This window comes from Oncorhynchus mykiss, chromosome 24 (genome assembly GCF_013265735.2).
Source record: "Oncorhynchus mykiss isolate Arlee chromosome 24, USDA_OmykA_1.1, whole genome shotgun sequence".
Classification (NCBI taxonomy): domain Eukaryota; kingdom Metazoa; phylum Chordata; class Actinopteri; order Salmoniformes; family Salmonidae; genus Oncorhynchus; species Oncorhynchus mykiss.
Window position 1 is genome coordinate 31,388,907 of NC_048588.1, and position 19,381 is coordinate 31,408,287.

The 19,381-nt window shown below is 45.1% G+C and overlaps 1 protein-coding gene across 14 annotated transcripts in view; it reads right to left on the reverse strand.

The window, feature by feature from the left end:
- The window catches only part of LOC110503394 (roundabout homolog 2), a 606,556-nt gene that overhangs the window by 94,951 nt on the left and 492,224 nt on the right, over window positions 1–19,381 (reverse strand). For all 14 annotated transcript variants that reach the window (XM_036961733.1, XM_036961727.1, XM_036961731.1 and 11 more), the window contains exons 3-6: window positions 18,791–18,948; window positions 17,407–17,527; window positions 15,137–15,275; window positions 1,361–1,497 (exon numbers count right to left, since the gene is read on the reverse strand). In XM_036961733.1, the coding sequence (XP_036817628.1) occupies window positions 1,361–1,497; window positions 15,137–15,275; window positions 17,407–17,527; window positions 18,791–18,948 (555 nt within the window). The remainder of the gene's footprint in view (window positions 1–1,360; window positions 1,498–15,136; window positions 15,276–17,406; window positions 17,528–18,790; window positions 18,949–19,381) is intronic.

Sequence of the window (19,381 nt, forward strand, 5' to 3'; positions counted from 1 at the left end):
TAGTCATACTACTAGTCACACTACTAGTCACACTACTAGTCTCACTACTAGTCATACTACTAGTCACACTACTAGTCACACTACTAGTCATTCCACTAGTCTCACTACTAGTCATACTACTAGTCACACTACTAGTCATATGACAAGTCACACTACTAGTCAAACTACTAGTCATTCTACTAGTCATACTACTAATCATTATACTAGTCACACTACTAGTCACACTACTAGTCACTCTACTAGTCATTATCCTAGTCTCAAAACTAGTCATTCTACTAGTCATTCTACTAGTCATACTTCTAGTCATTCTACTAGTCATTCTACTAGTCATTCTACTAGTCAATCTACTAGTCTCAAAACTAGTCATTCTACTAGTCATACTACTAGTCATTCTACTAGTCATTCTACTAGTCTCAAAACTAGTCAAACTACTAGTCATTCTACTAGTCAAACCACTAGTCATTCTACTAGTCATACTACTAGTCATTCCACCAGTCTTTCTACTAGTCATTCTACTAGTCATTCTACTAGTCATTCTACTAGTCACACTACTAGTCATTCTACTAGTCACTCTACTAGTCACAATACTAGTCACTCTACTAGTCACACTACTAGTCACATTACTAGTCACTCTACTAGTCATACTACTAGTCACACTACTAGTCATACTACTAGTCACTCTACTAGTTACACTACTAGTGATTCTACTAGTCTAACTACTAGACATTATACTAGTGATACTACTAGTCATACTACTAGTCACTCTGCTAGTTACACTACTAGTCACTCTACTAGTCACACTATTGGTCATTCTACTAGTCACACTACTAGTCACACTACTAGTTATACTACTAGTCATTCTACTAGTCATACTACTAGTCATACTACTAGTCATTCTACTAGTCATTCTACTAGTCATACTACTAGTCATTTGATTAGTCACACTACTAGTCACACTACTAATCATACTACTAGTCATTCGATTAGTCACACTACTAGTCACACTACTAGTCATTCTACTTGTCATTCTACTAGCCATTCGATTAGTCACACTACTAGTCACACTACTAGTCATTCTACCAGTCATTCTACTAGTCATTCTACTAGTCATACTACAAGTCATTTGATTAGTCACACTACTAGTCACACTACTAGTCATACTACTAGTCATACTACTACTTATCACAAACTTAAAATGTATGTCTGTTTCGAGTAGAATTGATGTCTTACTTATAGCCATTTCTGATAAACTAAAACAATTATAAGATGCCAAGCTGTTCTGATTGGCATTCTGAATTTGCTCAGGATTATAGGATGAAAGAGGGAAAGAGGTGAGAGCCAGTGGACAGCCCTCACTCACCTCTGACGGTGAGGCTGGCAGAGGCCTCCACCTTGCCCACCCGGTTCTCTGCCAGGCAGGTGAAGGTGCCCTCGTCACTGGCCGATGCCTTCTTCACTCTCAGCAGGTAGTCCTCCTTGTCATACTTGATCTCGTACCTGGAAAACACACACAACACTGTCAGATTAAATGTCTTCTGATGAGAATCCCTGGAAAACACACACAACACTGTCAGATTAAATGTCTTCTGATGAGAATCCCTGGAAAACACACACAACACTGTCAGATTAAATGTCTTCTGTTGACATTGCATTTTTTGAAATAATATAATAATTGTTTTGAGTCCAAAGCTAATACACAGTGTTGAGTGAACCCATCAGTGGGGGGGGGGGGTTATAGGGGTGGGGGATTTACAGGGGTGGGGGAGATTTACATGACTGGAGCTGGGGTGGGAGGGGGGGGGGGTTATAGGGGTGGGGGGAGATTTACATGACTGGAGCTGGGGGTGGGAGTGGGGGGGGGGGGATTTATAGGGGTGGGGGGAGATTTACATGACTGGAGCTGGGGTGGGAGGGGGGGATTTATAGGGGTGGGGGGAGATTCACATGACTGGAGCTGGGGATGGGAGGGTGGGAGGGGGGATTTATAGGGGTGGGGTGAGATGTACGTGACTGGAGCTGGGGTGGGAGGGGGGGATTTATAGGGGTGGGGGGAGATTCACATGACTGGAGCTGGGGTGGGAGGGGGGGGGGGGTTTATAGGGGTGGGGGGAGATTTACATGACTGGAGCTGGGGTGGGAGGGGGGATTTATAGGGGTGGGGGATTTACAGGGGTGGGGGAGATTTACATGACTGGAGCTGGGGTGGGAGGGGGGGGGGTTATAGGGGTGGGGGGAGATTTACATGACTGGAGCTGGGGGTGGGAGTGGGGGGGGGGGATTTATAGGGGTGGGGGGAGATTTACATGACTGGAGCTGGGGTGGGAGGGGGGGGATTTATAGGGGTGGGGGGAGATTCACATGACTGGAGCTGGGGTGGGAGGGGGGGGTGGGTTACAGGGGTGGGGGAGATTTACATGACTGGAGCTGGGGGTGGGAGTGGGGGGGGGGATTTATAGGGGTGGGGGGAGATTTACATGACTGGAGCTGGGGTGGGAGGGGGGGGGGATTTATAGGGGTGGGGGGAGATTCACATGACTGGAGCTGGGGATAGGGAGGATTTACATGACTGGAGCTTGAGGGGGATTTACATGACTGGAACTGGGATGGGGGGGATTTACATGACTGGAGCTGGGGATGGGGGATTTACATGACTGGAGCTGGGGTGGGGGGGATTTAAATGACTGGAGCTGGGGTGGGGGGATTTACATGACTGGAGCTGGGGTGCGGGGAATTTAAATGACTGGAGCTGGGGATGGGGGGGATTTACATGACTGGAGCTGGGGTGGGGGGGATTTACATGACTGGAGCTGGGGTGGGGGGATTTAAATGACTGGAGCTGGGGATGGGGGGGGTTTACATGACTGGAGATGGGGGGGATTTAAATGACTGGAGCTGGGGATGGGGGGGGATTTACATGACTGGAGATGGGGGGGATTTACATGACTGGAGCTGGGGATGGGGGATTTACATGACTGGAGATGGGGGGGATTTAAATGACTGGAGCTGGGGTTGGGGGATTTACATGACTGGAGATGGGGAGGATTTACATGACTGGAGATGGGGGGGGGGGGTTTACATGACTGGAGATGGGGGGGGGGGGGATTTACATGACTGGAGCTGGGGGTGGTTGAGGATTTACATGACTGGAGATGGGGAGGATTTACATGACTGGAGATGGGGGGGGATTTACATGACTGGAGCTGGGGGGGATTTACATGACTGGAGCTGGGGGTGGTTGAGGATTTACATGACTAGAGATGGGGAGGATTTACATGACTGGAGATGGGGGGGGATTTACATGACTGGAGCTGGGGGTGGTTGAGGATTTACATGACTAGAGATGGGGGGGGATTTACATGACTGGAGCTGGGGGTGGTTGAGGATTTACATGACTGGATCTGGAGCTGGGGGTGTCATCACATTTTTTAAAATGTTTTAAAAAACACTGTCTACATGTATTTAGTCAGGCTGTCCTCTGATCCCAAACCTGTGGTTTGAGGTATCTGACAGGCTGAACTGAGAGGTGGTGCGTGTTTGAGAAAGAGAGACAAAGAGAGAGATACACACAGAGAGAGAGAGAGGGGTTGGGAGTTGTGGGGGTTGTATGGCAGTTGACAAGAGAAGGATGATGGTTTGATTAGTTGCCCTGGCTTCTGGAAGTGCGGTTAGCATGGCAATGTGAGTGTTGTGTTGAGTTGGCGGGGTGGTGTGGGGAGTGGTTTGGGGATGTGTGAAGGCTGACAGCCAGACAACAGTCTGTACCCAGTATGTCACTCAGACACTCTGAAATACTGAGGGGAAACACAGACAGAGACAGAGAGAGAGAGAGAGAGAGAGAGAGAGAGAGAGAGAGAGAGAGAGAGAGAGAGAGAGAGAGAGAGAGAGAGAGAGAGAGAGAGAGAGAGAGAGAGAGAGAGGAGAGAGAGAGAGAGAGAGAGAGAGAGAGAGAGAGAGAGAGAGAGAGAGAGAGAGACAGACAGACAGACAGACAGACAGACAGACAGACAGACAGACAGACAGACAGACAGACAGACAGACAGACAGACAGACAGACCTGAAGAGACAAAATGCCAAGCCATACTAGCTTCTTACCAACATTTTCACACCAACATCTGAATCCTGGTCTAGTTTTAAGCTCCAGATCTCCATACTGTATCTACCTGGGAACAGTGATGTGGTGTGTAGAGAGACCACAGCTCAGGTCTAAGGTGAACTGATGGCCCCACAGCTCAGGTCTAAGGTGAACGATGGCCCCGTGCCACCAGCTGAACTAATCTGTTCTCTCTCTCTCTCTCGACATTTCCTGAGCAAATGTTTCATAGGCAGCTTTATTGAAGTGCATTCCTTCGCCCTGACTGCCAGCTCTATCTATCACATTGGCCCTTAACAAAAGTACAATTATTTGACTGAGTCATGACTAAATGCTTTGTTTTGGGGAGAGACAGGGGAGTCAGGGCAGAGCAGGTTGTGTGGAGGTGGGGAGGAGAATAAAGCTGTTATTGTTTGAATAGTGAGAGAGGCCTCCAAAGGAATGACACAGTGCCATTTGAGATGAGCCTGCCTGTCTGATGGAAAACAAACAAGCTAATGGAGACTAGAGACAGTCCTTCTCTGACTCTGCCTCAGGCTGAGACGGAAAATCAAGACTTCGAAGAGAACATTATATCTTGACTGAGGAGTGGGGGCGGGTGGAGGAGCGGGGGTTTAGGGAGGATGCAGGAACGGCACATATGCCCATTGTGATCATTGATATGAATGAAAACTGCCAATCTGTAATCAACATCCTAGAACAAATCAGCTAAGATTACAAGAACAGTGGAAACGCTGGTGGATAAAATACACTCAAACACACTCAAACACACTCAAACACACACACACACACACACACACACACACACACACACACACACACACACACACACACACACACACACACACACACACACACATTGAGAGAGAGGGAGAAACAGTAGCTCTTTCCTGTAGCTGGCTCGGTTTAGAGCTCTGATCTCTATAAGAGGAGGTATGTAATTACACATGGAATATGGAAAGGCTGTGGAGGGTAGAGCAGAGCCAAGTTCACCCTGCTGCCTGGCCTCTCCCTCGCCCTGAACTACAGAACACACACACAAATAAACACACACAGGGAAATACACACGGTACAGTACACAAAACACAGGAGGCTGGTGGCACCTTAATTGGGGAGGCCGGTCTCATGATAATGAATGGAGTGTTATTGGTGGAGTGGTGTGAAGTACATCAAACATATGATTTCCAGGTGTTTGACACCATTCCATTTGCTCCGTTCCAGCCACTATTATGACCCGTCCTCCCATCACAAAATCATACAGTACCATGCACACCCATACACAAAGTTACTAGCTTTCATATGCAGAGAGACGTCTAGTTACGGGAATGTAAACACATGCTAAGACAAGGCAGCATTTTTCTGGTTTGTTAACTGCATACCCAGGGCAGGGCCCACAGAGTTGAGGTGTTTGATACCCAGGGCAGGGCCCACCGAGTTGAGGTGTTTGATACACAGGGCAGGGCCCACAGAGTTGAGGTGTTTGATACACAGGGCAGGGCCCACAGAGTTGAGCTGTTTGATACACAGAGATAAGACTATAATGAGTACTGGACTGAGGAAGAACTCTTGACTCCCAAACTGTGCCTGTGCTGCTGCTGGAGAAGTGCTACAGTAGTTTTATAGCACACCTGACCTCGACATCAAACTAATGTGGCTCAAGAGAAAGTAGGGACTCAAAGATCTTTCAAAAACACTCATCTGTGTGTCACCTGAAGTGTCCTTGCTGTCTCACTGTGAGAGCTTCTTATCACCTGTGTGTGTGTGTGTGTGTGTGTGTGTGTGTGTGTGTGTGTGTGTGTGTGTGTGTGTGTGTGTGTGTGTGTGTGTGTGTGTGAGGTGTTATACAAGTGCTGTACAGTAACATAAATGAGTCAGTCTCCCAGGATTCAGGTGTGGGACTGAGGCCAGCTCTCTCCACTCTCAGTCTGTCTGACTCTGACTGTGTGGCTGTAGCTCAGAGAAGGTATCCTCTCTTCTCTGCTATGCTCTGATAGACAGTGCAGGGTGATCCTGTTTCATACACTCTGCCTGTCACTCTACCTGAGTCTGATCCAAGCAGCCAGGCTAACCTGTTGAGAGTTTGTCAACCGCGGGACAAAATCAATTAACCAGCCTTATGTATTGTCATCTTCCCTCTGTAGGGCTCTAGGGCAGTGCTCTCCCACCTCCCCTACTCTTCTTCTCCCTTTACAGCTTGTCTCGTAGCTGCCGTCTGCCATCTACCAACCACACAGACCATGGTGCTTTTACTCAACACACTGATCTAAGATCAGTTTTGTATTTATCCCCTAATGGTTTATTGTTCTTGTCCTTTTCGTAAAAAGTAATTTTAAAGTGTGTGCATGACACTGCAACAAATTTTGCCCAAGGGGACAATGACGTCGGTAAAGTAGATCTGTGCATCTTCTACCAGGAGCGCGGCCAGAGCCCATGGCGCCATGGTAAGCACAGCTAGGCATTTTAGAGTTTGTCAGAGTGGTTCTGAACAGACGCTGAAACTCTATAGGGAGATGTAGGAGATACAGCAGGAAAAACTCTACAGCAAAGAGCTCCTCACTGACAGATGCCTGGCAGATTGTGTGTGTGTGTGTGTGTGTGTGTGTGTGTGTGTGTGTGTGTGTGTGTGTGTGTGTGGCCACTTGTATATGTGTGCAAATGTTCAAAGTGTTTTTCCTCACATGAGAGGATGGAGACAGGAGCCATTTGAAGATTTTCCCACCAGAGATGAGGATCAATTATCTATACACTTGGTAGAATAGGGATGTATCCACACACTCACCCTAATTAAAGACATAGTATAGTTCTCTGCTATTTTCTGCTACCGTAAGTCTTTCATTTTCACTGGCTGACTTCATATTGTAGGCACACAGCATAATAGATTCAGCCTATTTCTAACACAAGATAACACACACACACACACACACACACACACACACACACACACACACACACACACAGACACACACACACACACACACACACACACACAGACACGCACACACACACACACACACACACACACACACACACACACACACACACACACACACACACAGACACGCACACACACACACACACACACACACACAGACACGCACACACACACACACACACACACACACACACACACACACACACACACACACACACACACACACACACACACACACACACACACAAGCACACGCACGGATGAATACCAGATGGAAGTAATGGATACAGAAGTCGTAGCCTGCCATCTATTTTTCTGCTAAGATGTGGAGGTGAAGAATGACAACATCACTGTCTGTAACATCACTGTCTGTTACACAACTGTCTGTTACACCACTGTCTGTAACACCACTGTCTGTAACAACACTGTCTGTAACACCACTGTCTAACACCACTGTCTGTAACACCACTGTCTGTAACACCACTGTCTGTAACAACACTGTCTGTAACAACACTGTCTAACAACACTGTCTGTAACACCACTGTCTGTAACACCACTGTCTGTAACACCACTGTCTAACAACACTGTCTGTAACACCACTGTCTGTAACACCACTGTCTGTAACAACACTGTCTGTAACACCACTGTCTAACAACACTGTCTGTAACACCACTGTCTGTAACATCACAGTCTAACAACACTGTCTGTAACATCACTGTCTGTAACATCACTGTCTGTAACACCACTGTCTAACAACACTGTCTAACAACACTGTCTGTAACATCACTGTATGTAACACAACTGTCTAACAACACTGTCTGTAAAACCACTGTCTGTAACACCACTGTCTGTAACACCACTGTCTAACAACACTGTCTGTAACACCACTGTCTGTAACACCACTGTCTAACAACACTGTCTAACAACACTGTCTGTAACATCACTGTCTGTAATATCACTGTCTAACAACACTGTCTGTAAAACCACTGTCAAACAACACTGTCTGTAACACCACTGTCTGTAACATCACTGTCTGTAACACCGCTGTCTAACAACACCGTCTGTAACATCACTGTCTGTAACATCACTGTCTAACAACACTGTATGTAACACAACTGTCTAACAACACTGTCTGTAAAACCACTGTCTGTAACACCACTGTCTGTAACACCACTGTCAAACAACACTGTCTGTAACACCACTGTCTGTAACACCACTGTCTAACAACACTGTCTAACAACACTGTCTGTAACATCACTGTCTGTAATATCACTGTCTAACAACACTGTCTGTAAAACCACTGTCAAACAACACTGTCTGTAACACCACTGTCTGTAACATCACTGTCTGTAACACCGCTGTCTAACAACACCGTCTGTAACATCACTGTCTGTAACATCACTGTCTAACAACACTGTATGTAACACAACTGTCTAACAACACTGTCTGTAAAACCACTGTCTGTAACACCACTGTCTGTAACACCACTGTCTAACAACACTGTCTGTAACACCACTGTCTGTAACACCACTGTCTAACAACACTGTCTAACAACACTGTCTGTAACATCACTGTCTGTAATATCACTGTCTAACAACACTGTCTGTAAAACCACTGTCAAACAACACTGTCTGTAACACCACTGTCTGTAACATCACTGTCTGTAACACCGCTGTCTAACAACACCGTCTGTAACATCACTGTCTGTAACATCACTGTCTAACAACACTGTATGTAACACAACTGTCTAACAACACTGTATGTAAAACCACTGTCAAACAACACTGTCTGTAACATCACTGTCTGTAACACCACTGTCTAACAACACTGTCTAACAACACTGTCTGTAACATCACTGTCTAACAACACTGTCTAACATCACTGTCTGTAACAACACTGTCAAACAACACTGTCTGTAACACCACTGTCTGTAACAACACTGTCTGTAACACCACTGTCTGTAACATCACTGTCTGTAACACCACTGTCTAACAACAACGTCTGTAACACCACTGTCTAACAACACTGTCTAACAACACCGTCTGTAACATCACTGTCTGTAACATCACTGTCTGTAACACCACTGTCTAACAACACCGTCTGTAACATCACTGTCTGTAACATCACTGTCTAACAACACTGTATGTAACACAACTGTCTAACAACACTGTCTGTAAAACCACTGTCAAACAACACTGTCTGTAACACCACTGTCTGTAACACCACTGTCTAACAACACTGTCTAACAACACTGTCTGTAACATCACTGTATGTAACACAACTGTCTAACAACACTGTATGTAACACCACTGTCTAACAACACTGTCTGTAAAACCAATGTCTAACAACACTGTCTAACAACACTGTCTGTAACATCACTGTCTAACAACACTGTCTAACATCACTGTCTGTAACAACACTGTATGTAACACCACTGTCTGTAACACCACTGTCTAACAACACTGTCTGTAACACCACTGTCTGTAACATCACTGTCTGTAACACCACTGTCTGTAACACCACTGTCTAACACCACTGTCTGTAACACCACTGTCTGAAACACCACTGTCTGAAACACCACTGTCTGTAACACCACTGTCTGTAACACCACTGTCTGTAACACCACTGTCTAACAACCCTGTCTGTAACACCACTGTCTGTAACACCACTGTCTGTAACACCACTGTCTAACAACACTGTCTGTAACAACACTGTCTGTAACACCACTGTCTAACACCACTGTCTGTAACACCACTGTCTGTAACACCACTGTATGTAACACCACTGTCTAACAACACTGTCTGTAAAACCAATGTCTAACAACACTGTCTAACAACACTGTCTGTAACATCACTGTCTAACAACACTGTCTAACAACACTGTCTGTAACAACACTGTATGTAACACCACTGTCTGTAACACCACTGTCTAACAACACTGTCTGTAACACCACTGTCTGTAACATCACTGTCTGTAACACCACTGTCTGTAACGCCACTGTCTGTAACACCACTGTCTGTAACGCCACTGTCTAACAACCCTGTCTGTAACACCACTGTCTGTAACACCACTGTCTAACACCACTGTCTGTAACACCACTGTCTGTAACACCCCTGTCTAACACCACTGTCTGTAACACCACTGTCTGTAACACCACTGTCTGTAACACCACTGTCTAACAACACTGTCTGTAACACCACTGTCTGTAACGCCACTGTCTGTAACACCACTGTCTGTAACACCACTGTCTGTAACACCACTGTCTAACAACACTGTCTGTAACACCACTGTCTGTAACGCCACTGTCTGTAACACCACTGTCTGTAACACCACTGTCTAACAACACTGTCTGTAACACCACTGTCTGTAACACCACTGTCTGTAAGATAAAGTAAATTGCACACTCACACACACACACACACACACACACACACACACACACACACACAAACACACAAACACACAAACACACAAACACACAAACACACAAATACAAAGATGAAGTGTGTTAAAAAGGAAAGCATGGGACATGAAAGTGGGTGTAGCGTGTCAGGGAGCTGCAGCTCTGGGGTCGGGGGCACTAAGGGTATGAATACAGATGGGCTACTGGGGCGGATGGATTCAGATAAGAGGAGGGCACAAGGGTCAGAGGGAGGGAGCGAGAGGAGGGAGAGAGAGGGAGAAAGGGATTTGGGCCACACAGAGAGTGCTGGGAGATGAAACACACCCTGTCCAAGTCCGTTCCCTGGGATTTGGGGCTCGCTATAGTTGACTCTTCTGAATCTCTCCGCCTGGAAAAAATGAGCTTTCTGTTCCTCTCTGTTCCTCCCATCCTGGTTCTCAGATGTGGCAGAGGGATTTCCATGGGCTCCCTCCTCTCCACTTTACTGAATGATGTAAAGAAACCTCCCTCTTCCAGCCATATGGACGTTACACACAAGTTCTACAGATCTGGTTCAAGCCTGTGTGTTTGGTCACATAACACATTATTATGTTTATACCAGCGTTAAAGCTACCCTAGTACAGCAACACACACTGCAATCTTGTAAAATGTGCCACTAAGCCTCTATTCACCATAGTGAAAACACCACCACACTCTCCCTGAGTTACCTCATATCAGGGCCTGTGTACCAGTGTCTGTGTTTCCCTGAGAGACAACTAGAGCCACCAAGAACATTAAAGAGATGTTTACTCATCTGAAGCTCCAGCTATCATCCTTTGAAACACACACACACACACACACACACACACACACACACACACACACACACACACACACACACACACACACACAATCTGCCAGGCATCTGTCAGTGAGGGGATCTTTGCTGTAGAGTTTTTCCTGCTGTATCTCCTACATCTCCCTATAGAGTTTCAGCGTCTGTTCAGAACCACTCTGACAAACTCTAAAATGCCTATCTGTGGTTACCATGGCGCCATGGGCTCTGGCAGTGCTCCTGGTAGAAGATGCACAGATCTACTTTACCGACGTCATTGTCCCCTTGGGCAAAATTTGTTGCAGTGTCATGCACACACTTTAAAATGAAGTTTATGAAAAGGACAACAACAATATACTAGGACCAGCTAACACTAACCTAAACCATTAGGGGATAAATACAAAACTGATCTTAGATCAGTGTCTAGGGCTAATAGCACCATGCTCTGCATGGATAGTATGGTTGGTAGACTATGCATGGTTGCATGGTTGGTAGACAGCAGACGGTAGCTACGGGACACGCCAATCAAAGTCAGGCAGACAGGGTGGAGGGGGGTGGCATCAGGACATATATCAAATGGAGGTAAGGGGGGGATCAGGACATATATAAAATGTAGGGAAGTAGGGATCAGGACATATATATATGAAATGGAGGGAAGGGGGATCAGGACATATATAAAATGGAGGGAAGGGAGGATCAGTACATATATAAAATGGAGGGAAGGGGGATCAGGACATATATAAAATGGAGGGAAGGGGGATCAGGACATATATAAAATGGAGGGAAGGGGGGGATCAGTACATATATAAAATGGAGGGAAGGGGGATCAGGACATATATACAATGGAGGGAAGGGAGGGATCAGTACATATATAAAATGGAGGGAAGGGGGGATCAGGATATATATATATATAAAATGGAGGGAAGGGGGGGATCAGGACATTTATAAAATGGAGAGAAGGGGGGATCAGGACATATATAAAATGAAGGGAAGGGGGGATCAGGACATATATAAAAGGGAGGGATAGGGGGATCAGGACATATATAAAGGGAGGGATGGGGGGATCAGGACATATATAAAGGGAGGGATGGGGGGGATCAGGACATATATAAAGGGAGGGATGGGGGGGATCAGGACATATATATATGTATACAAGCACAGGCACATACACACAGCGTGGTTGTGTCTTTCAGGGCTGGCACTGGTTCTGGTGTTCAATGTATTTTAATATCCTGGCAGCTATGTGTGTTAGTGTGAAAATGTGTGCATCATTATCTGCAGGCAGACTGAATTAAATATATTTCTATTCCATATTATGAAGTTTCTTTCTATCAGACAGGCAGTGTGTTTGATGTTGTAACTGCAGATACGCTGCACAGTGGGGAAAGATACTGACTTGTACAATAAAACGACTGTTCACTCACAGAGACAACAAAGACTGCAGAGAATGTCCAAATTAAAATAATACACCCTTCACACATTCATCCAGTCTGCTTCAAAGGAGAGTGAGTACAGATAGCACTGGAAACAAATACAACACTGTAATTATGAACACTGAGATAGTGATCGTCTAATCATTTAGTTGCCTTTGTTTCCCATGTTCCGTGCTTTCTCCTCCAAACACGACTGTACTTCAAAAGGTAAGATACAGCAAGAGAGACATTCTTATTCTAGGATTTATCCTATGCTATTAAACTCATGAGTGTGTTAATACATTTTTTTACAATGAATACTATGTCCTTTCCTGAAGCAAAGCTACGTCAAAGACATGAATGAGTAAGTTAGTTGTGTCTATTTGGCTTAGCTCATGAACCCTACCTTATGCACCCTGCATTATGAACCCTACCTCATGAACCCTATCCTATGCACCCTACCCTATGAACCCTACCTTATAAACCCGTACATAATGAACCCTACCTCATGAACGCTACCCTACAAACAAAGCAGCTAGCAGCTAGCAGCTAGCCTTGACAAATGTCTGTTAGCCTGTGTTTAATGTGATGACCTTCGTGCTTCATTTATAAATCGGGAGGTGACGGAATGGCACGACAGGGGTCTGGGGAGCTCTGAGGTACTGGAATGCATGAACTAAAAAAAAAATCACCTTATGTGAGAGATTCAAGCACGCTTCTCTTTCTCACCACAGAAACAACCGTACGTTGGTCTCTAGGTTACAATGTTGAGCAAACCATAAACCCGGGCCGGCCCAACACAAAACATCAGGCACATTTTCACATTACATTTTATACAGGGCAGGAGAATTTCAGTGCTGGCAACACGAATCAACACTGATCACTTTTTTACGTTGCAAACAGTGACAATCATTTTTCATGCGAAGAGAGGCACCAGATCTCGGATAAAATAGGTTCTGGAATGAGAGATGCAGGATCTGGCTTAAATGAATCACTGGATGACCTTAGCAGTGAGTGACCCAAGTGTTGGACAGTCCAGTCTCTTTGAAGGTTGGTAGTGACACAACCCTGCTTCTGACGTGACACAGTCCTGCTTTTGACTCTCTGTGAAGTGAATGTGAGCCACAGTGGGGCACAGGGAGTACAGGGCCAATAGAGGGCACCAAACAAGAACAAAATCACTGCTGGCACTAGTTGGAGAGAAGACGTTTAACAGGAACCAGAGTGGGACAGTTTTCTGTATAAACTATGACACACACAGAACCCACAGGCTCTTTCTGTTTCTCTCTCTTTCTCAGAAAGGGTGAATGAGTTTATTGTTGTGTGGTGTGTGTGCGTGTGATTTTGTGCCAAGTTCTCACCTGTACAGCTGCACCTGCACACACTCCCAGGGTCACGTTCTCAGTTGGCACACTCATAGATACTCTGTCTGTCTGTCTGTCTGTCTGTCTGTCTGTCTGTCTGTCTGTCTGTCTGTCTGTCTGTCTGTCTGTCTGTCTGTCTGTCTGTCTGTCTGTCTGTCTGCCTGCCTGCCTGCCTGCCTGCCTGCCTGCCTGCCTGCCTGCCTGCCTGCCTGCATGCCTGCCGACAGACTCTGGCCTCTGTTATGGCCACGTTGGCTGACCACTGATTGACAGACAGAGCTATGGGGACACAGTGTGTTTGTCTAGCTGCTAGCAGGGTTACCCTGTGTGCTTAATGAGTGTTGTGAACAGCCTAATGGTCCTGTTTAATGCCTGCTGGCTGGCAGGTGAGAGAGAGCTGGCATCAGTCCTATCTGTCCTGTAGAGTTATCAGCACACAGAGTGAGAGAGAGAGAGAGAGAGAGAGAGAGAGAGAGAGAGAGAGAGTTGTCTCTCTTACATTGATCACTCCTTAGTTAGTCTATATAAACTACATCATGACACCTCAGCTATACAGGATCAATCACTCAATGCTAATGATTGAGGAGACAGAGGGGGGCCAAGGGAGGACATCAAAGAATATACAGTACCAGTGAAGAGTTTGTACACACCTACTAATTCAAGGGTTTCTCTATATGTGTACTATATCCTACATTGTAGAATAATAGAAAAGACATCAAAACTATGAAATAACACATATGTAATCATGTAGTTACCAAAAAAATATTAAACACATCAAAATATATTTGATTTGATTTCAAAGTAGCCACCCTTTGCCTTGATGAAAGCTTTCCACTCTCTTGGCATTCTCTCAACCAGCTTCACACGGAATGCTATTCTAACAGTCTTGGCATTCTCTCAACCAGCTTCATCTGGAATGCTTTTCCAACAGCCTTGTCATCCTCTCAACCAGCTTTGAATATTTTTCTGTAAAGTGTTTCCCGAATGCACATTTCGATGGTTGTTTGTTTGATATATTGATTGGTTGATTAGTTGTTTGTTTGATAGATTGATTGATTGGTTGGTTTACTGATATGTTGATCAAATAGAGAAAACAGAGTACTACCGAAGAAGGGTCTTACCTCCCACGGGGCACATCAACATCATTCTTCCTCCAGCGTACGTTGGGCTGGGGGTCTCCCTGCACCTGGCACCTGAACTCTACCCCCTCCTCCTCCAGGACCACTTGGTTGATGGGCCGACGCAGGAAGGTGGGACGCTCTGGAGGACAGAGAGAGGAAATGAGGGAGAGAGACAGAGAGAAATAAATAAAGACAGACAGACAGACAGACAGACAGACAGACAGACAGACAGACAGACAGACAGACAGATAGACAGATAGACAGATAGATAGATAGATAGATAGATAGATAGATAGATAGATAGATAGATATATAGATAGATAGATAGATAGATAGATAGATAGATAGATAGATAGATAGATAGATAGATGTTGATATTGTGGATATTGTTACGCGTATTACTTTTTGTCCATGTTCCGTGTTTTGGACACATTTTATGTTACTTTGTGCTGTCATTTTGACCGGAATAAAAAGTGCGCCTGTTCACTACACTCTACTCTCCTGCACCTGACATCTCGTCCAATACACACTCCTAACAGTTATAGCCTCCCTACTGTCTTTTTAATGTTGTTTTATTTCTTTACTTACCTATTGTTCACCTAATACCTTTTTTTGCACTGTTGTTTAGAGCCTGTAAGTAAGCAAGTAAAATGAGTCGAGGTCTTTGAGCCCAACAAGTGGCAGGAGTCTTTGAAGAAACCTTCGAAACCCCCACCTGCTGTTCAAAGACCTTTATACAAGAAACCTTCCTCCAGAAATAAAGGCTTCTCCCCAGTGGGTGTGACACCTACTCCTGTTGCCTGCTGCACTGCTGCCTGGATTCCACCTGGCGATCTGATGGTACACTGTCCTACTCTCAGCACGTATCAAAGCTGCAGGCTAAAGTTAAATCTAGACTTGGTTTCCTCTATTGTAATCGCTCCTTATTCACCCCAGCTGCCAAACTAACTCTGATTCAGATGACCATCCTCACCATGCTAGATTACAGAGACGTAATTTATAGATCGGCAGGTAAGTGTGCTCTCGAGCGGCTAGATGTTCTTTACCATTCGGCCATCAGATTTGCCACCAATGCTCCTTATAGGACACATCACTGCACTCTATACTCTTCTGTAAGATGGTCATCTCTGTATACCCATCACACTCCCCCCTATCTGTGATATCTACTGCTGCCCTCATCCTCCACATACAACACCCGTTCCGCTAGTCACATTTTGTTGAATCTCCCCAAAGCACACAAATTCCTGGGTCGCTCCTCTTTTCAGTTCGCTGCAGCTAGCGACTGGAACGAGCTGCAACAAACACTCAAACTGGACAGTTTTATCTCCATCTCTTCATTCAAAGACTAAGTCATGGACACTCTTACTGACAGTTGTGGCTGATTTGTGTGATGTATTGTTGTCTCTACCTTCTTGCTCTTTTTGCTGTTGTCTGTGCTCAATAATGTTCCATGTTTTGTGCTGCTACCATGTTGTCCTGATACCATGTTGTTGCTATGTTGTGTTGCTACCATGCTGTGTTGTCATGTGTTGCTGCCTTGCTATGTTGTTGTCTTAGGTCTCTCTTTATGTAGTGTTGTGGTGTCTCTCTTGTCGTGATGTGTGTTTTGTCCTATATTTATATTTAATAAAATAAAATAAATAATCCCAGCTCCCGTCTCCGCAGGGGGCCTTTTGCCTTTTGGTAGGCCTCACTGTAAATAAGAATTTGATCTTAACTGACTTGCCTAGTTAAATAAAGGTTAAATAAAAATAAAATAAACAAATAGAGTGACTCAGCTCAGTATAATGATGACTGCTTCAGCAGTTACTGTACATAAATAATTCTTAGATAGCGTCAAAAAGGGTTTAGTTTAATTGGTGGGTCAGGAGAAAATGTATGTTTTTACCACCTTTTTCTCCCCAATTTCGTGGTATCCATTTTGCGATCAATTGCTTCTCATTGCTGCAACTCCCCGACGGGCTGCGAAACGTTATCCGCCAAGCCACGCTTCTTTTCAACCAGTCGCTAGAGCACAATGAACAAAGGAAAGCCCCCCCCCCCCCCCCCCCCCCCCCCCCCCCCCGGACAAACCCTCCAAACTTGGACGACACTGGGCCAATTGTGCACCGCCCTATGTGACTCCTGGTCACGGCCGGTTGTGATCGAACCAAAGGCTGTAGTGATGCCACAACACTGTGATGCAGTGCCTTAGACCTCTGCGCCACTCAGGAGGCCATGCGAAAAAATGTAAAACACATTTGGGAGCACTGTCAGGCATTCATGCTTACCAAACACAGTCAGCTGGGCCGTCTCACTGTCTCTCTCTCCCACCATGTTTGTGCCAACACAGATGAACATGCCAGCATCACTCTTCCTGGTGTTGGAGATCATCAGCTTCCCTCCTCGGATCTGAGGACACAGGGAAACAAGTTGATCTATATACCTCACACGGGCCTATGACCAGGGCTTGGTTAGTATTATGTGGTTAGTTAGTGGCATGTGGTTAGTTAGTAGCATGTGGTTAGTTAGTAGCATGTGGTTAGTTAGCAGCATGTGGTTAGTTAGCAGCATGTGGTTAGTTAGCAGCATGTGGTTAGTTAGTGGCATGTGGTTAGTTAGCAGCATGTGGTTAGTTAGTAGCATGTGGCTAGTTAGCAATATGTGGTTAGTTAGTAGCATGTGGCTAGTTAGCAGCATGTGGTTAGTTAGCAGCATGTGGTTAGTTAGTAACATGTGGTTAGTTAGTAGCATGTGGTTAGTTAGCAGCATGTGGCTAGTTAGTTAGTTAGTAGCATGTTGTTAGTTAGTAGAATGTGGTTAGTTAGAAGCATGTGGTTAGTTAGAAGCATGTGGTTAGTTAGCAGCATGTGGCTAGTTAGTTAGTTAGTTAGTAGCATGTTGTTAGTTAGAAGCATGTGGTTAGTTAGAAGCATGTGGTTAGTTAGAAGCATGTGGTTAGTTAGTAACATGTGGTTAGTTAGTAGCATGTGGTTAGTTAGCATCATGTGGCTAGTTAGTTAGTTAGTTAGTAGCATGTTGTTAGTTAGTATACTGTGGTTAGTTAGAAGCATGTGGTTAGTTAGAAGCATGTGGTTAGTTAGTAGCATGTGGTTAGTTAGTAGCATGTGGTTAGTTAGTAGCATGTGGTTAGTTAGTAGCATGTGGTTAGTTAGCAGCATGTGGTTAGTTAGTAGTATGTGGTTAGTTAGTAGCATGTGGTTAGTTAGTAGCATGTGGTTAGTTAGAAGCATGTGGTTAGTTAGTAGCATGTGGTTAGTTAGTAGCATGTGGTTAGTTAGAAGAATGTGGTTAGTTAGAAGCATGTGGTTAGTTAGTAGCATGTGGTTAGTTAGTAGCATGTGGTTAGTTAGTAGCATGTGGTTAGTTATTAGGATGTGGTTAGTTAGTAGCATGTGGTTAGTTAGTAGCATGTGGTTAGTTAGTAGCATGTTGTTAGTTAGAAGCATGTGGTTAGTTAGTAGCATGTGGTTAGTTAGTAGCATGTGGTTAGTTAGTATCATGTGGTTAGTTAGTCGCATGTGGTTAGTTAGTAGCATGTGGTTAGTTAGTAGCATGTGGTTAGTTAGTAGCATGTGGTTAGTTAGTAGCATGTGGTTAGTTAGTAGCATGTGGTTAGTTAGTAGCATGTGGTTAGTTAGTATTAGTACTTACTGTAATCCTGTCCTCCTTGTCTTCGATGCGTACTTTGTCCTTCTTCCAGTAGATGGTTGGTTCAGGGTGACCTCTAGGCGGGATACACTCCAGGATGGCCGGCTCCCCGGCTGCCACCACCACGTCTGTAGGGTTCTGTCTGAAGTCATCACGCAGCACTGAGGAGAAAGAGACAGAGGAGAGAGAGATGGAGGGTGAGCCTGGGGAGACGACTCTGCAATGACGAAACACTTTATCTGATCTAATACTTAGCTAGGTGAACACAATGAGTTGCATTGTTTAGTGTGTGTGTGCGTGTGTGTGTGTGTGTGTGTGTGTGTGTGTGTGTGTGTGTGTGTGTGTGTGTGTGTGTGTGTGTGTGTGTGTGTGTGTGTGTGTGTGTGTGTGTGTATGTGTATGTGTGTGTGGTGAGTGCATGGTGAGATGCTGCTGCTGTGTGTTAGACTGAAATGTGAGGTTTCATCTGACTGGTCTAGCACAAGTAGCGGCTAATTGGAGTTAATGGAGGTCCCAGGGGAGGCAGCAGTCCAAACACACACACAATGCCCTGAAGCATGGTATCACTCACATCACAGAGTTCACAGAGGCACA